Source organism: Pararge aegeria, chromosome 13, assembly GCF_905163445.1.
Source record: "Pararge aegeria chromosome 13, ilParAegt1.1, whole genome shotgun sequence".
NCBI classification, from domain to species: Eukaryota; Metazoa; Arthropoda; class Insecta; order Lepidoptera; family Nymphalidae; genus Pararge; species Pararge aegeria.
This window is the reverse complement of record NC_053192.1, coordinates 15,272,140-15,291,268: the sequence shown is the minus strand read 5'-3', so window position 1 is coordinate 15,291,268 and position 19,129 is coordinate 15,272,140. Positions and strand designations below refer to the sequence as shown.

Genomic DNA, 19,129 nt, shown 5'->3' with positions numbered 1-19,129 from the left:
ATAAAATTTAAGGGTAGGCATTGTAAGAGTTATAAAAAGCCTACCCTTAAGTTATCCCTTAAGTATCTGCATACCCTGTGCATAAGGGCTGCACGCCACTTATTGTACGTTGTGCGCGTGTAGCGGTGCCCGTTTTCAGTAAACCTGTAAACCTAGGCATCGACTAAATTGAGTGCCCAATGCACATAACTTAGATAAGTTAGAAAAGCGCGCTGGGATTCGAACTCGGCCCTCCGAAAGTGAAGTCGAACATCAACTCAATGCGCTATAACCGCTTCTCCACGGTAGGTGGAAAACCATCCCCACACAATGCAGGGCTTGCAGGGCAACCCATCGTGCAATATGCCGCCTTGAGTTCATGAACCTGAGGTATAAATCTAAATCGCCCGCCATCCAAATATATATATATGGCAATATGCTCCGCATCTGTTACATATATATGGCAATCTGCTCCGCATCTGTTACATATATATGGCAATCTGCTCCGCATCTGTTACATATATATGGCAATAACAAAATTTCGAAGCGAACCATAAGGGTAGTTTGACGTTCTTACTTTTTCTTTTTAATTAGGTAACGGCACGACATTATTTTGAAATGTTATTATTTTGGCACGAAGCGCTTTGTCGCGAGAAAGGCCAAGGCTACAATTACCTACTTCTTATCCACTTTTATGACATTTTTATCGTGTAAAACTGAAACAAAGAACATTTTTTTCGTGCCCTTTCTCCGCATGAGGAGGGTATAGGCCGTAGCCCACCACGCTGGGCTAGTGCGGATTGGTAGACTTGACACACCTTTGTAACGTTATGAGGATGTCTTCCGTCACCGTTAAAACAAGTTAAATTTTAAATTATTTAAATAACGCACTTATCTCCGAAAAGATAGAGATACGTGACGGGGATTGAACTGAGTCACCACTGATGGGAGGCCGAAGCTCTTACCACTAGGTATTGGGCCATATATTTTTGAGCGGTGATAGCCTACACAGAAACCGTCAAATATACAACGTGTAATAGAATTACGAAATAAGATTAAAGGATGCCAAAGTATATATTATAAGGAATCACCGTGTAAAAATATTGAATCAAAAGAAGCATATTTAGTTTTCCAACAAGTGTTTACTAATTTAACTAATGACTGTTTAAGATGCACGCATAGTACCTACGCTACGCGACGCGTCCTTAATAAAGACACGGGAGTCACATGATTTTAATTTTGCATGTGATGTTAGGACTGTATGTGATTTCTTTCAGTAAAAACTATGGCAGTGGTTTACCTACCCAAAAGATACGTCTCAGAGACACTACATAATGTACCTCTAAAGCCTGTTAAGTATTATTTCGGTTTTCATTGACCCGTTGTATAAAATAGCAAATTTTGTTTTAAATATTATTGCAGAGAGTCACTGGATAAATAAATCCTAAGTTAACCTCCTCACCAATATGCGAGCTACATGTCGTGATTGGTGTCATCGAGATCGTTTTTCATTTATTTATAGGTATGTGATGACGGCAGATCAGAATACAGTTGTCACCATCCGTCCTATTCCCGCGAGTGTCGTACGAGGCGACTTAGGGAATATAACGGAAAACGGGCTGCAGCGTCCTTTGTGTTACTTCTACCCAAAACGTCCTAAGGGAAAACCCTCCCCATGGGAGACGCCTTTAGTCCAGCAGCCGATTATTAATGATACGTCTGCCCAGCTTGGTGATTATTGGGAAACCCTCCCGATGGGAGAGGCCAAGCAGTTAGGTCCAGCAGCCGACAGTACCGATTGGCTATTGATACATATAACACATACAAAGCGTTCAGTGACCACGACGACTATTTTCACCAAAAAGTTCTCAACGGCCCTAAATAAGTTTTCAGTTTAAAAAGGAAAAGAGAGAGGCGCCGTAGCATTTAAAGTCGCGTTTTAGTTTGCAACATTTTGAAATCGAGTCCAGTAATTTAACACTATTAATATTCAAACGCCGCAGGTTTAATGTACCTAATAAGATTAGCAGCGTAGACCGCGCCTCTCTCGGGTGTGATCGCATCCCAATTAATTTAGGCATCGTGTGCACGCTGAGGACTGTATTATTAATCTACTTTGTTGCGAGGTGGTTATTTGGTTAATCTAATATTCACGTTTAACTTTACGTTAGTGAATCCCTTTAAATGTTAAACAAACTTCTTCTATAAATATTGAAGAGACAGCTAGGCTGGTAAGAAATGCCTGACAAGGGTTTTTGCAATGAAATAGTCAAAGTCAAAGTCAAATATTTCTTTATTCAAATAGGCACATAGATGGCAATTTTGATACGTATATTACGTGTAAAATACGACATAGAAGCGAGTTGATGGCGATAACTAAATTCGTAAACTTAAAACTAAAGCTACGAGGGTTCCAAACGCGCCCTGTTCTAAGAAGAAGCCCACAACAAACATAGCCAGTTATTTTTTTTTTGTTATCACCACCTCACATTGTCATTTAAAACTATTAAAGAAGCAACCTGGTTAGAGCAATAAAGCCTACATAGATTTAAGCGCTACGGTCAAACAAGTTAGGTTTATTTTAGAAAGAGAAAGAAAGAAAACTTTTATTTTTAACACACAGTAAAATTAAAACTTATAGTCTACACACCAATTATAGGTACGGTATGATCTGTGGCGTGCACAGAAGAAGGAAGATGGCATAAAATTCAAAAATCCATCCCCTTCATGAGTTATACAAAAATTTCAGGGTATGCATTGCTTTTGTGTATGTATGAAGTGCACGCCACTGGGTGTGATCCCAAAAATGGTCTTCACTCAGCATGTTTGCTGTGTCAGTTAAGATCCAGCGCTGATCTCCTGTGAAGCCAGACGTGACGTTTGGACGGTAGGCACTGACAGAGCAAAGCTTAATTACTTTGGTAATGCTATAATAAAATCTAATTTAAAATATAATTAAAAAAATAATAAAGAAACGTGTGATAATTATTAATAAAAAAATAAAAATAAATTGTGTATATAAATATAATATTTTGTTACAGCGATCAAACCAAACAATATATAAAAAAGAATAAAACCATGCAGAGACCCTAGTTCAAATGTTTTTTTTGTGACCCTTGTTCAAAAGATATCGTAGTCTGTCCACCTCGTTGGGGGTCGACCAACGCGGAGACCAAACTTACCAGTGCGGAGGTGCCATTCCAGCCCCTCGGGACTCCAACGACCATTCTCCGAACTATGTGCCCTCGCCATTGCCACTTCACCTTCGTGGCTCGTTGAGCTATGTCGGTAAATCTGGTTCTTCTACGGATCTCCACATCTCTGATTTGATCACGTAGAGATACTCCGAGCGTAGCTCTCTACATCGCCAGCTGAGTGACTCTGAGCCTACTTATGAGGCCCATAGTTAGCGGCCATTTTTCGGAGCCATAGGTCATCACTGGCAACACGCACTGTTTGAAGAATTTGGTCTTCAGGGCACTGAGGGATTTTTGTTTAGTTGTTTAGTGCAGTGAAAAGATTAGTTTAGTATAGTAATTTACTATACTAACTTTATACTTACTATACTTTACTTTACTATAATTTTCCCCTTCAATGAAATACTTTGAGCGTGAATATTTATTATGTGCCTGTTTCGACCGCCACGGTTCGTGCAGATTTTCAATCCCAAGAGCGATCCTGTCCACATTCTTTCCAAATTAAATACAGTTAATTATACTACACAGACTGACTACAGTGACCACGTTGCTCTAGTGGTTAGCATGTTCAACTATGGATCACGAGGTTTGATTCCCGAATCGGGCCAAAAATTGTAAGGCCCTGTGTATTGTAAGAATGTTCAGTTCCAGCCTGCAGTTGTAAGTGTTAAGCCGTCGGTCCCGGTTATTATGACTTAATTATGCTATTAGTCGTCAAAGCCCACCAACCCGCATCGGAGCACCTTGATTTTTCTGTAGTACTCTATGCAGAACTTGCGCATGTAAAGCGGTGCATTGGTAAATAAAGGCAGTTTTTAAAATCCCTCGGGAATGTTTTCCGAAATAAAAAGTCTCTGGAATACCTTCCAGCTCTGTATGTATCAAGTTTCATGAGGATCCGGTACAGTGGTCGAACATAAGTAACAAATAAACAAACAACACCTTTACATTTATAATATTACTATGGAAAGCTTGTTGCAGGAAAACTGAGTTAATGGAAATATCAGCGAGAAGGGGAAATAGTAAACAATCCATGTTGAATGGCTCATTGATAAACGCAATACTTGTCCCTGGCACGCCGCCAACTCTTTTAAACTTGACATATTAAGGTCACGAGATGTTCATACCAGTGGGTTCTGCAGAAGTCTGCTTTAGATAACGTTTCTATATCTTTTCCACTCGTTTTTTATCGTGATTTTATTTTTTGCAGTATTTTCTTGGTGGGAAATAGCTGACATATTAAGATAGAGAGATAAACTTCACGTGTTACTATCCATTTTTATCTAACTCATGAAAAGTATGGATCAAAATAGTTTTAAGCGATTAGAATTACACTTGCCTTAGCGGTGAAGGAAAACATCGTGAGGAAACCTGCATGCCTGAGAGTTCTCCGTAATTCTCAAAGGCGCGTGAAGTCCACCCATCTACCAGTCCACGCTCTGGGCCAGCGTGGCAGACTACGGCCTTAACTCTTCTCACTTGTGGGAGTAGACCCGTGTCCTGTTGTGTGTTGTTAATGTGTTTATATGATTATGATAACGATGAACTTATTATATCCTAGTATCTAATATTGTAAACGAAAGTTTGTGAGGATGTTTGACCACCTTCGTCGCGCAGTGATAAGCGCTGTGATATTATAAGTGAAGGTCACTGGATGGATTCCCGGATAATAGCTGGTGGTGCTGTCACTAGGCCACACATCCCACAATTAAAGTACTAGGTAAGATGAAACTGGAGTAGGGCCTCGGAAACGGTCATTTCCGACGGAAAATGTTTAGGTAAATAAAGTTTTATAATAGCGGTTGATTAAATTCACAAACGCCAGAAAACAAAACTAAAGCCAGAAAAAAATTACGGAAAGTTTCAAATATGCAAAAAAAGAAGTGTTCAGGATTCTTTATATGTTAGAATATTCAAATTTTTATAAATTTAAAATGCATATAAAAATTTTCGGAACCGACAGGATTAAAACCAGTGACTCTCTGGCAATCGCGGACTGAGCGCTCTCTCCAATTAAGCTACGGATCTCCAACCGTCGATGCCGAAATTAGTATATGCCTTTCACATCAGTCTTATAGCTACTGTATAATAATATTTATAAGAATATTTAAAACTACAAGTACGATTGAAAAAAAATCGTTGAATTTTTTAAGAAAGTTTGTACTACGCTGCGTGTCTCAGTTGACGCGGATGAACACGCAGGGCGCAGCTAGTATTGTGAATAAAAGTGTTCCATGCAAGATGAATTTTCCATTCGATATCACCTGTCGTTTTCACCTACCCTGCTTTAACACCCTATGCACACACCACTGAACGCTAACTTAACTGACAATTAAACGATAGAGCACCTACGCAAAATCAGGTGACATTAGTTCCAGTTCGACGCGGAATATTAATGAGAACTTTCACCTATAAATAACCCTGCAATTGAGATCGCCATCACACAACAGTTCCAACCATCGGGATAGCAACACTGAAGTAAAACTATCAACGATGAAGGTCCATACAGTACTCGTCCTCTTCGCGTTCTTCGGAGTTATGACAGTTGTCATATCCCAAGTGAAAGGCCGTACTTACTGCGGTAGAGAATTGGCTATAGCTCTGGACCTGATCTGCAATGGGCAACTAATCAAGAGATCTGAAACGCCGAAGAATAACAACGAATTGGACTGGCCGTGGATACCCTCGCACACGGCGCATAGCTTGAACAGGATCAAGAGGCAGAATGTGGTGTCGGAGTGCTGTCTCAAGCCCTGCACCGTAAATGAACTGCTGACGTACTGCGGTAACTAAGCGGCCGATAATTTCTTCAGATCAGACGGCTGTGTTCACGCCCGTGCTATAGAACTATAGAACCAACGTATGTACCAAATAGCACTAACATTAAGGCTTAAAACACTGTAACAGCTGTACAATTACTGTAGCGCCCTTGTGTAGCCTGTAGTACGTGTTACAGTCACTGTACAGCTATAATATTGTTTAATCTCAGTGTTCACTTTCCGAGCTATTTGATTATTGCGTTGTTATTACAATATTACAAGTTCTGTCGGAGGGAAAATTGCTGTATACGTCCAAAAATGCAATATGTCGGGTGTATAATGCACACGGACGTGAGTGCAGCCGTTTACGAACACTCGCAAATGAATTGATGGCTGATATTGAGATGGTGCTTATATAAAAAACAGCACTAAATTATTCATGTTATTCATATTAAACAATTTGTATTTAATGTTGACGGAGGTGATGATATGCACAGATGTAACGTTAACAGATTTGACAAATGCGTTTACAAGACAGTACCTTTAATACAATGTCACTCACACGTTATTGACGTTTTGTGTGACTCCGGCTTTAAATTTACATGCTTGCAATAGTTGAATCCTTAACGAGTATTTAAATACAGTCATATTAAAAAGAACCTAATTGTTACTTAGTTAAAGCTTAAATTCGACTACATTTCAACAGCTAGCACTCCTAGCGGGACTATTGTAAAATAAAAATCTGTATTGCCGAATTTACGACTTTATTGAAAGTACTATTAGGACTATATACTGTCACGCTACATTTTATAATTGAAAACTAGCGAGCGTCCTCTTATGCTACACAGAACGTTTCAAATCTGTTATCGAGATATTTCAGTTGTCGAGTTATGCATGTAAAACTGATAAGTATTTAGTTTGCACTCTCGGGCAACTAAAAATGTTTGGTATTTTCAAAGCTTGCGTGAGATTCATCACGTAGAGGGTTCGTGGGAGAATTAACTGTGACATGTATCAACCAACGGTTCTTATCCTTTAGGAAACCAATGAGTTGCAATGAAGGATAATCCCATGTGGATATAATGGGAGCACGGGATGGTTCCGAGTATATTTAAGTAGGCTAACGGCTGGGCTGTTATGGACTGAGTATATCCAATAAATAAAATTATAATTATTAATCGTGTAACGTAGTTTAGAACATGGCATGGTCCCTGGCGGACAAAAAATCAAAAAAAAAATGAAACTTGTATTTATGTAATTTAATTAAAAAAATTCTAGAATGTAGTAAATATAATATATAATAATTAATGTTAAGCGTATAACTTTAAATGTAGATATGATACTATTCATTTATTAAATAAACTATCGGTGTTGCAAATCTGAAAATACTATTTTTATTTATTACTAGCTGTTGCCCGCGACTTCGTCTGCGTTTGATTTTGTTTTTCATGTGGCATTAAATTTAGTTGCAGTTCTAAAAAATTATAGTATTCAGTATCATATATAAGTAGGGTTTGCTGCTGTCCGCTGAGGAGTTCTGTCCAAAATGAAACGCATATTTAACCTCTAGTACAAAAATAATTATTTAAATCGGTTATAATGTATTTTGAATTTTTTTTTTTTATTTTTTTTATTTTTTGAAGTACTTATGTACACGCGATAGACGTTATACTTCTTTGGCGTAACAGGATAAAATAGTTTACAAAAATTTCATCTTTCGCCTTATTCTGCATTTGTAGAAAAAACTAAACTGACAATAGAAAAAGGTATTAAATACATTGAAAGATTTATTATAACGCATTATATAGTTATCTCATTATAGGAAAACCAAGTTTCATCATTGAAATTTGAGATTTTTGTTTGTACAATTGAATTAATTAAATCACCGGAACGAGCCCGCAGACTTTGACAATTCGAAGTGTACAGTTGCAAACCTTTTATTGAAAAACCAAACTGTTGCTAACTTCAGGGTTTCGGTTTTTCGTGACATTGTGCGCGCGCATGATAAATAATTACTCTCATAATTTTTCCCTAACGCGCCAAAAGAAATCTGACCTCAAAGAAATAATTTTTGGGGCACTCTAAAATCCATTTTGTAGGCAAAATTGTATTTTTTTTTCATTTTTGTCTGTTTGTCTGTCTGTATCATGGCTGCGCTATAACTGCTAAATGAATTGAAATGATTCGTACTTTGAGGTAGGATTCATTTTATTCCAAAATTCAGTTTCTTTCCTTTGGCAGGCAATGAAAGTGTTTACAGGTTCTGAACAGAATAAATATGTAGTGAGGTTAACTTAATACTAACGCTGTGAGAGTCCCAAACGCGCAAACAGACAAAAGTTTAAGAAGAAGTCAACGACAAATTTATATTCGGGGTAATGTTATAATTAATATGAAGTTTTGTATGTTTAGCTGTTTTTTTTTATTTTTTCACGCCTAAACGACTGAACTGATTTATTGACAATAAGTCCAGTATTTTTTTATTTCTATCATAGTTTTATTTGTCTGTGAACCCATATTTTTAGAAGTCTAAACCGCACTAAGCGTTGGGCTAATGCATACTGCGTGTATAATGTGTCTATTTGTTACAATCTCTTAATCTCTGACTTCCTAAAGAAGACGTAAGCGACTTCTTTAGGAAGTCAGTCATCAGTCTTTAGGAATGCCCAGTGGGACATAATAACTTTGTATATTTAGCATTTTTATCAGCAGCCTAGCTGATGATGATTATAAATATACAACGTGTAAATGAAAACTAAAAAAAATACTGGCTTTAGAGGTACATTGTTTACTTTTTCTGAAACCCAAAACCCTATTCGTTTTTGAATAGACCACTCTTCCACAGTTTTTACTGAAAGAAATGAGATACAGCCCTAACATCAAATGCAAAATTTAAACGATAATCTGTTTTGGACTCAGTATCGATTATAAAGCATACCCCGGTCAAAATTTTCACAATATATTAAATGTACAGCAATCTTCTAGTTACAGTTTTATTATAAGTATAGGTTATATATAAATATACTACGACATACACACATCGCCACCTAGCCCTCAAGTAAGCGTAGCTTGTGTTATGGGTACTAAGATGACTGATGAATATTTTTATGAATTATATATACATAAATACTTAGACTTGTTTACTTCGCGTACTTTCATAGTGTGATGTCTTACGGGATCTTATTATGGGGCAAAGCTGCTGATATTGAAACTATATTCATATTGCAGAAAAGAGCTGTACGGTCAATATATAAACTTAAATCACGTGAATCCCTCCGTGAAAAATTTAAAGAAATTGGTATACTTACGGTAGCCTCACAATACATTTATAACAATATAGTATTTGTAAGACAACATATTAGTCTTTATAAACAAAAAGTGGATATAAACAGTCGACTTACAAGAAATGGTCATAAATTAGTGACATCTGCATATCGTCTGCGAAAGGTGCAGAAGTCATTTGTGGGATTGAGTATACGCTTTTATAATATGATTCCTAAGGTAATTTTGGACCTACCAATCCATAAGTTTAAAGAATGTGTTAAAACACATTTATTACAGCGAGGTTATTATACAATTGATGAGTTTCTTAATGACAAGGTTGCTTGGAAGCATCCGGCTCCGCTTTCATCTCTCACAAGATAGAAAAATGAATGTTAAAATATAAAATGTAAATTTTTGATGTTGGAAAAGAGCAACTGCTGAGTTTCTTGCCGGCTTCTTCTCGGTAGAATCTGCCTTCCGAACCGGTGGTAGAGTCACTACACACGGACAGACTTGACGTTTCAAAAGTGCTTGTATTAGGCCTACTTGAAATAAATGAATTTTGAATTTTGAATTTTGAATTTAGAAAATACATATAAACACCCAGCCAATGAAAAACACTTATGCTCATCACACAAACATTTCCCAGTTGTGGGAACCGAACCCACGGCCTTGGACTCAGAAAGCAGGGTCGCTGCCCACTGCGCCAGTCGGCCGTCGTATTAACACACACAGAAGCATCGGCCGACCACTAGCTCGATGGAGAGATGATATTGTAAAGGCAGTAGGGATTAACTGGATGCAGGTAACCAGCAATAGACCGAGATGACGTGCAAATGAAGAGGCCTTAGTCCAGCAGTGGACTGAGATAGGCTGATGATGATGATAATAGGTTATGTATTAATATGATTGAAATTGTTGGTTAAAACATGTCATAAGCAACTTGATGGAATTAATCTTTGACTAACCCAATACTTGTCATCTGGCCCAATGCCAACAATTCTTAAATTTAAAAGATTTAGGTCACAACTCTACTATGTTGTAGTTATTGCAAGAAGTTTTTAATTAACTCAGGATTTCTGGAGTTCTTAAAATGGATTGCCAGGTATAAAAATAATAACATATTTTGTACGCGTTCGTGAAGGCTAGTAAGTAGAATTTTTTGAAATTTATTTTGCATCTACTGCAAAATGTTGTAGAAAATATAAATTTAGTCGAGAGTGTTTTTAGCTATGTTTGATGATAATCGGTCCAAGATGGCCGCCGCCACGACATTGCGGATTATGTATTTTTTCACAACTCCCTCAATATGGTTATCAAATGAAAGGGCTAGACTAGTTGAATAATATACACGACCAAACAAAAAAATATTAATACATATTATGTCCCCAACATCATGTAACCCAATAATCGGTAGTTTGTGCAAGCACACACAGACAAACACGAACAGATACACACACAAGACAGACATACAGTCAGACACACACACACATATTATTAGTAAAACTAAGATTAACACTAAGATTATCTATTTCTATTAATTGTTGAGGAGTTCTCCTAGTACTTAACCATAAGCTCCTTTGTTATAGTAAGCTTCAATTGCATGGCACCACATTATAGGATCGCTACTCGTGAAATCCTTTTATTTTTTATATTCTACAAGGTAGCCCTTAACTGCAATCTAACCTGGTGGCAAAAGATGATGTAGTCTAAGATGGTAGCGGGCTTACCTGTTAGCTGCTGAGTTTCTTGCCGGCTGCTTCTCGGTAGAATCTGCCTTCCGAACCGGTGGTAGAGTCACTACACACAGACAGACTTGACGTTTCAAAAGTGCTTATATTAGGCCTACTTGAAATAAATGAATTTTGAATTTTGATTTTTGGAGTATGGTAGTCTAACCACTAATAGGTATCTACGCGACATCGCACCGGAACACTAAATCAGTTAGCGGCACGTCTTTGTCGGTAGGATGGTAACTAGCGACGGTCTAAGCATCCCACCAGACCAGACACAGAGAAAATTCAGAAATTACAAATTCCCAAATTGTCTCTGCCGGGAATCGACTCGGGACTTTCTGCTTAAATTCACAGCGCTCACCGTTGCGCCAGGGAGGTCATCGTGATATTTGTGTACTTCCGGTGGCCTCCGTAATCTTTTCACAAGTTTTTGTTAAAAAAAAACCTTCCGTTCACTAAACTATAAGACGGATCGCAAGCGTACTGTTATTCAGTAAGGAGTTCCGTTTTTTATCTCCGAAAATATTTATCAGATCTTGGCAAAATTGAAATGGGACCATCCCTGAGCTGATAGTAATAACATACAAAAAAATACCATCAAAAAAAATACCTCCGGTTTATATTTAGCGGAGGAATGAAAAAAACAAACATACAGTCGAATTGAGAACCTCCTCCTTTTTTTTTAGTTTGTTTAGTTAAAAATGTTGAGTTTGTCTCAATTATATTTACATGCTTTGTTTAGAAATGAAGAAGAATAGTTGATACGAGCATCATTTGTAACTTTTGAAAAGATTGTATGAGAGTGAAGGAATGAAATTACATGAAAAATATGTACATCATAACAAGTTATATATAATTATAGAGTATCACTGTAATGGAAAATACTTCGACAATACATACATCGCCTCCTAGCCCCAAAGTAAGCGTAGCTTGTAGTATGGGTACTAAGATGACTAATGATATTTTTATAAATAATATACATAAATACTTATTATAAACACAAACACCATGACACTGAAAAACATTCATGTTCATCCGACAAACATTTTCCAGTTGTAGGAATCGAACCCATACCCTTGGACTCAGAAAGCAGGGTCGCTGCCCACTGCGCCAATCGGCCGTCATATATCGCTATAAGCAAGCAAAATATCTATATGGCCTAGTTTTAGTATTTCTGTCTTAATGTATAACTAAAACACTTCTACCAATTTATGCGACTTATTCCCAACATATTAAACTTCGTGTACTACGTTAGTATCATACTTTTTTGGTTTAACGGCCTCTTTGGCGCAGTGGTGCGAGTTGTGGTTTTATAAGTGGTGGTCCCTAGACTAGAGAAAATTCGAAATTTATAATTTCCGAATTTTCTCTAGTCTGGTCTGGTCTTGTAGGAGACATTAGCCGAGGATGGTAACTACCCTACCGACTATTAAGTTGTAAAAACTACAGTTATATTTTTACATCTCAATAATATACTAGTCCTGTCCAGGGCAAAGACAAAAAGGAATTTATTAGACAAGTGCATAGACAAGTAAAATCTCTTAAGCTTAGTTTAGACTACAGGCTAAGTATAGACTATCCGTTCCGGTACGATGCCGCCTAGAAACCGATTGGGGTGCCATACCTACCTTTGAGGTTAGTTAGATAATTTAGACTGCAAATCAGTTAACATCAGGTGAGATTGCAGTTAAGGGCTAACTTTTAATCGAATAAAAATAGATACTTGTACAACGTGTAACAGAATTACGAAATAATATTGAAGGATGCACAAGGATATTTCATAAGGAATCACTCTGTAAAAATAGTAAATCAAAAGAAGCATATTTATTTTCCCATACAAACGAAATCAAAACATTCTCAGTGACAACCCTATTGAAGATCAAAGACAGACATTCGCATACTACCCCTACGCTACGCGACGCGTACCCAATAAAGTGACATAGACGAGAAGTCTATGTTACCTATATCAGAAAAAAAACGGTTCTCACAAAATTTGCAAAAAAAGCATTATAAACGCAGACAAGCACACGAGCAACAGCAATTATTTTATAATATTTAATGGTTTTCACTTTTGATCTTTAAAATAGGTGGGTCGGTCTATTTTGAGGTCAACTAAGTTTCCATTAATAAATAGCGCCTCAATTTCCAATAACAAATTTGCATTGTGTAATGATAAACCTACGCAAGTTTTAAGAAGGTATCTTAAGACTTGCGTAGGTTTCTCGCGCACATTCGTCATAACACCTACATAAAGCATATTATAAATCAGTTTAGATTATTTCTAGTCATCAAACAGGAATAATAATTAAAATTTTACCTATAAAAACCTCCGAAGCTCAGCATATTTTCACATTCGACCACAAAGTTTCAATAAGAACGCAACGAATTCCTATAGACACCATGATGAATACTCGATCTGTTCTGATGCTCTTCGCATTATATGGTGTCCTGGTACTCGTTCGCTCTGAGTATACATCGTATCAGCAAAGCCAAGGAGAAATTTACTGCGGGAGAAGGTTGGCCAATGCCTTGGCGCTAATCTGTGATGGGAATTTGATCAAAAGGAGTGAGCCACATGTTGGTTTCAACTGGCCATTGATGTCACACCATAAAGCTCATAGTCTGATGAGGAATAAAAGGCAGGCAGGTGGCATCTAAAACGTATTTTAGATAGCTTTATTTGACTTTCTCCTTGCCCTTTTTTCTATGTCACAGCAATTAAAAGGGGTAAAACGATTTAATGTTACGCACCAACCACTGGCTTCACCAAGTTGTTGTGAGGCAATCATCGAGAAGCACGTTTTTTATAAGATTATTTTATCGTGATAGTTCTTTGCTTGCTTCATCATATAAACCTATTACCGGCCCAGTACAGGGCACGGGTCTCCTCCCACAAGAGAGGGGGTTAATTTGAGAAGGGGTTAAGGCCGTCGTCCACGACGCTTGCCCAGTGTAAATTGGTGAACTACACATACCTTTGAGAGCATAATGAGAGTTGTATCTCAAGCATGCGGGTTTCCTCACGATGTTTTCCTTAACCGTCGAAGCAAGTGATACTTTTAATTACTTAAAAACGTACAAAAATGAAATACAAAATACAGCTTAAAAGGTAAATTCTTAGAATGAAACAATTTTGTCTACAGTACAAAAAACCATTATTAGATCCAAGGAAATACACTTGACTGCAGGTGTTACTTTCAAAGGCGATTAAGGGTAAATAATGCAGCACTTACCCTGGGTAAGAATTGTTACCCACTTTAATGGCAGCTATTTGTCAAGGGTAACTAGATGCAGTGTCTGTGTAACGGGGGAAATAAATAAGGATTACACTCTACTTACCTTGCCTTATGCAGTGGCTATCAATGGACGTTTCATTTACCTTATGTCTCTTGAGACTGTTAAGGTGGCTCTAATATTTTTTGACTGACTTCTCAGCAATAATGGAAAGACCATACCAGAAATGTGAGCTTTATATTATGTGTCTTAAGATAACTTATTACATTTTTTTGTGATAAAGTTACTTTTAAAGCAAGAAAACATGATCAGATTCGATTTCAGTAAGCGGTTATCCATTTAGTCAGAAACAAGATCCAGAATCATCACCAACCCATTGCACGCCCACTTCAGGGCACGGGTCTCCTCTCAGAATGAACGTGGTGGGCTGTACAAATGCGCCAACCACTCTGGACAAATGCGGATTGGTAAAGTTCACCCGCCGATGAGAACATAACAGAGAACTCTCATGGACGCAGGTTTCCTCACGATGTTTACGTTCACCGTTTAAAGCAAGTGATATTTCAAATTGCTTAATTTAAAATCGCACCAAAAGTTATTGGTGCGTTCCGGGGCTCGAACATAATGTCCACGAAGAGAAGCCGAAGCTGTACCCACCAGCTTAGCACCGCTTCCTGGAATAATATATCTTATTTTTGCTTTGAAGAACTACATAGAGTATTTATAGTTTTCAGTACTTTCAGCCTCATATAGCGGCACTCATCATCCATGTCTGGATTCAATTTCATAACGTTTTTTTTTCGCCCCGTTTAAGATTTAACTTTTATGTATATTTATTTTTATCTACCTACATTACAGTTCATGAGATAAAGCTTGCTAGCACCCGTTCAGGCACGGAACCCCAAAAACAACCTTGTTTCTAAATGTCATTGAAGACGTATCAAATCTGAAATTTAATATGTCAAAAAGTGATTTCACAATGTGTGCTTTAAAAAAAGGCACTGCAGTGCCTAGCATAGAAAAATATGAGTAACGCATAGAGATAATTATTTCATGGCGCGCATGCTAGGCCTACAGATCTTTGCTATGCTTGTCAGAAACGAGAAAGTAGATTATATTTTTACGCACTCTGAGTTATACGTCGCGGTGAAGACTCTACCTCGGTTTATTGATCATAACATAAGGGAGTGACCCAATAGACATGCGTAGGCAACCAGCTGAATCCTTATCTTAATAAGTTTATTAGGATGAGGAGCATATAAAGTTTACAGCTGTCAGTGACATAGGCCCATAACAACGGCATTACAGCATCCATCACTTACGTAGTATTAAACTTGAGACATTTTACGACTCTCTGCGAAATCGTTTTATGGATGTCGAACGCCTTTACTGGCGCACGAATTGATTCGTATCTCCTTTTATTAGGCAAGTGACTTATGGATATTAGAAATCTTTTTTTTTCTATACATCGATTTTCAGTTTCTACCATAGCTTATAGAAAAAATCCTATTTTATAGTCTACTCGATTACGTAAACGATGAAAATGCGAAAATGCTTGAATGTGAATTATTGCTTTAACTTGATTGAGCTTGAATAGTTTTAAGTGATAATATGAAATGGCAATAACTAAAACAATATGGTTTTTTATATAGTGTTACAGTAAATTTATTAAGTGGGTATTTAATTAAACTCTTCATAACTATAAATTCATATTTGCCAGATATTTTATTAAAATATAAATAGTTAATAGATAGTTTTCAAGAAACAATTAAAATTACATGACATTGAGTTGGTGGGTATTTTGACATTGATACGACTGCATTATCGACACACTGCAGTCCTACATGGACTCGAACGATGCAAAGATACCTACCGTTGTCTTAGTTGTTTATCAATAGTTATACGGACTAAACAGATGTCACACCTGATAGTTAGGGGAAAACCATCGTCTATAAAAAGAAATACTTCGCAGGGCAAGGAATACGTCCATACGTCCATTAACCTGAACCTACGCTTCAGTAGTAGTGTTTAAGTCTCATGTGCATGTAATTACACCGGCAGCCACTACCTTCAGACCGGAACACAGCATTGTAACAATGATGCTTAGCAGTAGAAATAAGCATTTAGTACTTCCCCGGACGATTTAAATCCCAAAAAGTTCTATTTGTAGCAAACCGACGACCGCTAGCTACGAGCTACGAATGCTGCTACGAATTCTGCTACGAAGTCCATCTGGCTGAGTCTACATTACGATACCTACGCGTAATGACTCTATTTTTCTAGTAATATACTAGATGGAGATAGGGTTTTTTTAAAAAAAAGGCGAGGTATTGCAGTGCGTCGGGCATGTTTGCTGATGCCGGTGTCCCCGACTTCTACGCTGTGCTTCGTAAAAGAATTGCGAATTTCTGGGAAACCGTCGAAAATTCGAATAATAAGCTCCTTAGAACCGTCGCTCAGGCGACAACGTATCGTGACAACGTATTTTTTTAACATTTGCAAAAAGTGCACCAGTTTCGAAACATTAAATAATATATAATAGTTGAATTTTTATTGTAGTTTAATTTATTCTAATTTTAATTTTAAATTTTTATTAATTATTGTTTTTTTTTTTTTTTTTTAATCTGAGCGTCTTTTATATTTATTTTATGTTAATCACTCAATTTTGTATATGGGTTGGCGGCCTTGAAAAAAATGATTTTATTTATTATATTTTATAGCCAATGGTCCACCTGATATTAAAGTGGAAAACCAAAGCCTATACTGGAGCAACACTTCGGGGGCATGCAAGGAATACAACATGCTACCTCTCTGTCGATCAACTTGAGGCGTAAGTGCTAAGCCTGTACGGGAGCTATGGTGATACGCTCGACCGTAACAATAGGAAGATCTACCTCCGAGCGGGTGATCTTGCTCGGGGACCGAGGTCCGAACATTCATCTTTGGAAGTTGTATATATAGTAGGCTGATTTAAAAAAAAATAATAAACATGTTATCATGGAGAATCCATAACTGATGCACTCGACTATTTAAAAATGTAATTGTTCCGAAATCTATCCTCTTTATAACAAAATAATGAGAAAAGATTCATAGTATCATCGAAAAAAGAAAAAAAACAAACAAGTTCAACTTTGACTTCGAATTACTTTTGAAGGAGTGTGACTATCGAAAACTTTGTAAGGACCTTTTTTGTAGAGCGTCAAATTTCCTAGAAAAATATGCTTTGGTCCGCTAATTCAATGAGCCGTTGCAAAAATACGAAATTGCAAAATTAAAAAAAAATTATTCCTGTGTTATTTAAACGGGAAATAGAAATTCCCGATGCGCGACCTCTTTATAATATTATTAAGGGCTCTGCTTTTTACAGGCGTCTTTTCACACCTTCTCGAAAGTTTTTATGTGAGGATTTTGAAAAAAAAAAATTAGCCGTTTTTTTTTAATCAGCCTAACATATAGTCAATTTTTGTGAACACTTGCGCGCACACATACGCTAGCGCGATGCAGGATTTTTGTGGCGCCATCTGGTTCGGTAATGTGGAGACCGCTACACACACCGGCTCTACTCTTGTCAGAATAACTTAATTCTTATATACGTTGGACCCGATATGGGAGTCAATAGCAGGTGGATGGGAGTCATCAAGAAGTGATGCTTAGTTCAAACAAATAACAAAGTTTTACAAACGTATTTTTAATAATTTATTTTATATACTATGACAACGCACACATCGCCATTTAGCCTCAAAGTAAGCTACGTAGTAAGTAAGTAGCTTGTGTTATGGATATTTGTGGTGGTCCACTCCTACACAGTGAGTCAGTGTTTCGGGAAGCTGATGAAAGTTCCCGACGTCTTGTAACTGCCAACACTCTTTCTGTCTGTATGTGTTCGAAAACCATCCATAATTGAAAATCTGGATACTGAGATGACTGATAAATATTTTTATGAATATATACATAAAATACTTATAATATGAACACCCAGAAACTGAAAAACATTCATGCTCATCTCACAAACATTTTCCAGTTGTCCCTTGGACTCAGAAAGCAGGGTCGCTGCAAACTGCGCCAATCGGCCGTCCAAATCTATAGCCTATAACAATTCACTGCTTTCTGGGGGCAGACGAGGAGCTCTCGTTGGTGTTAGTAGTATGGTAGTAGTAGCACTGAGGACGCAGCTGCCCGCTCTCCATTATATTTCCTAACTCTCCTCATACGTCAAACGCGGTAAGAAAAGAAAGGGTGACGACTGTATTCTGATCAGGTGTCACCACATTGCATATAAACCGTTTATGCAATCCATTTACTTAAAAACATAATACATTATTAATATGTCTATATTTGTACATAACATATAGATAGTTGACTTTCTGATTCCTAACTAGAAGTTACAAACACTCAGCTGTCATAAAGATTAATAATTAATAATAGGTAATTTATTAATGTTTTAATCTATTTATAGTTCTAATTGGATTACCAGATTAATGTAAAGCAGATGTTATGGCATCTAGAAATAAAACGTAGGCTAATTGATTGCTTATTATACAATTAATTTTGGACAGTTAATTGAGTTCGTAGTGTCGTGCAATTTATTGATTATATTAATAACTAAATGAATTTACTTAATGATATAGATACTTTTTGTTGTTCTTTTGTAATTACTTGATTAAATAATTGATAAATTGCGATTGGTGAAAGACTTTACGGCGTAATAGGTATAACATATCAAATAAAAAAAATCAAAATTCATTTATTTCAAGTAGGCCTACTTTATAAGCACTTTTGAAACGTCAAGTATGTATGTTTCTTGTGACTCTACCCCCGGTTCGGAAAGCAGATTCTATCGAGAAGAGCCGGCAAGAAATACTGTAGTTGCTCTTTTCCAACATAACGTTATCTTCCGATCTCTTGAACAAATTTTTGTTACAAATTAGGGTCACCATCGTAGCTAGCCGCCTTCCGCAGT

The 19,129-nt window shown here is 37.1% G+C and overlaps 2 protein-coding genes across 2 annotated transcripts in view; both read left to right on the top strand.

The window, feature by feature from the left end:
• LOC120628668 (protein kinase C, brain isozyme) overlaps positions 1–19,129 on the top strand; it is a 268,356-nt gene that overhangs the window by 157,615 nt on the left and 91,612 nt on the right. The gene's annotated exons all lie outside the window — the stretch shown is intronic.
• Positions 5,604–6,586, top strand: LOC120628669 (bombyxin A-1 homolog). The gene has a single exon (XM_039897221.1). The coding sequence runs from the start codon at positions 5,670–5,672 to the stop codon at positions 5,967–5,969; it is 300 nt and encodes a 99-aa protein (XP_039753155.1). The 5' UTR covers positions 5,604–5,669; the 3' UTR covers positions 5,970–6,586.

Bases quoted from the DNA above. Each gene is read 5' to 3' on its own strand.
- LOC120628669 (XM_039897221.1), top strand. From the start codon at position 5,670: ATGAAGGTCCATACAGTACTCGTCCTCTTCGCGTTCTTCGGAGTTATG.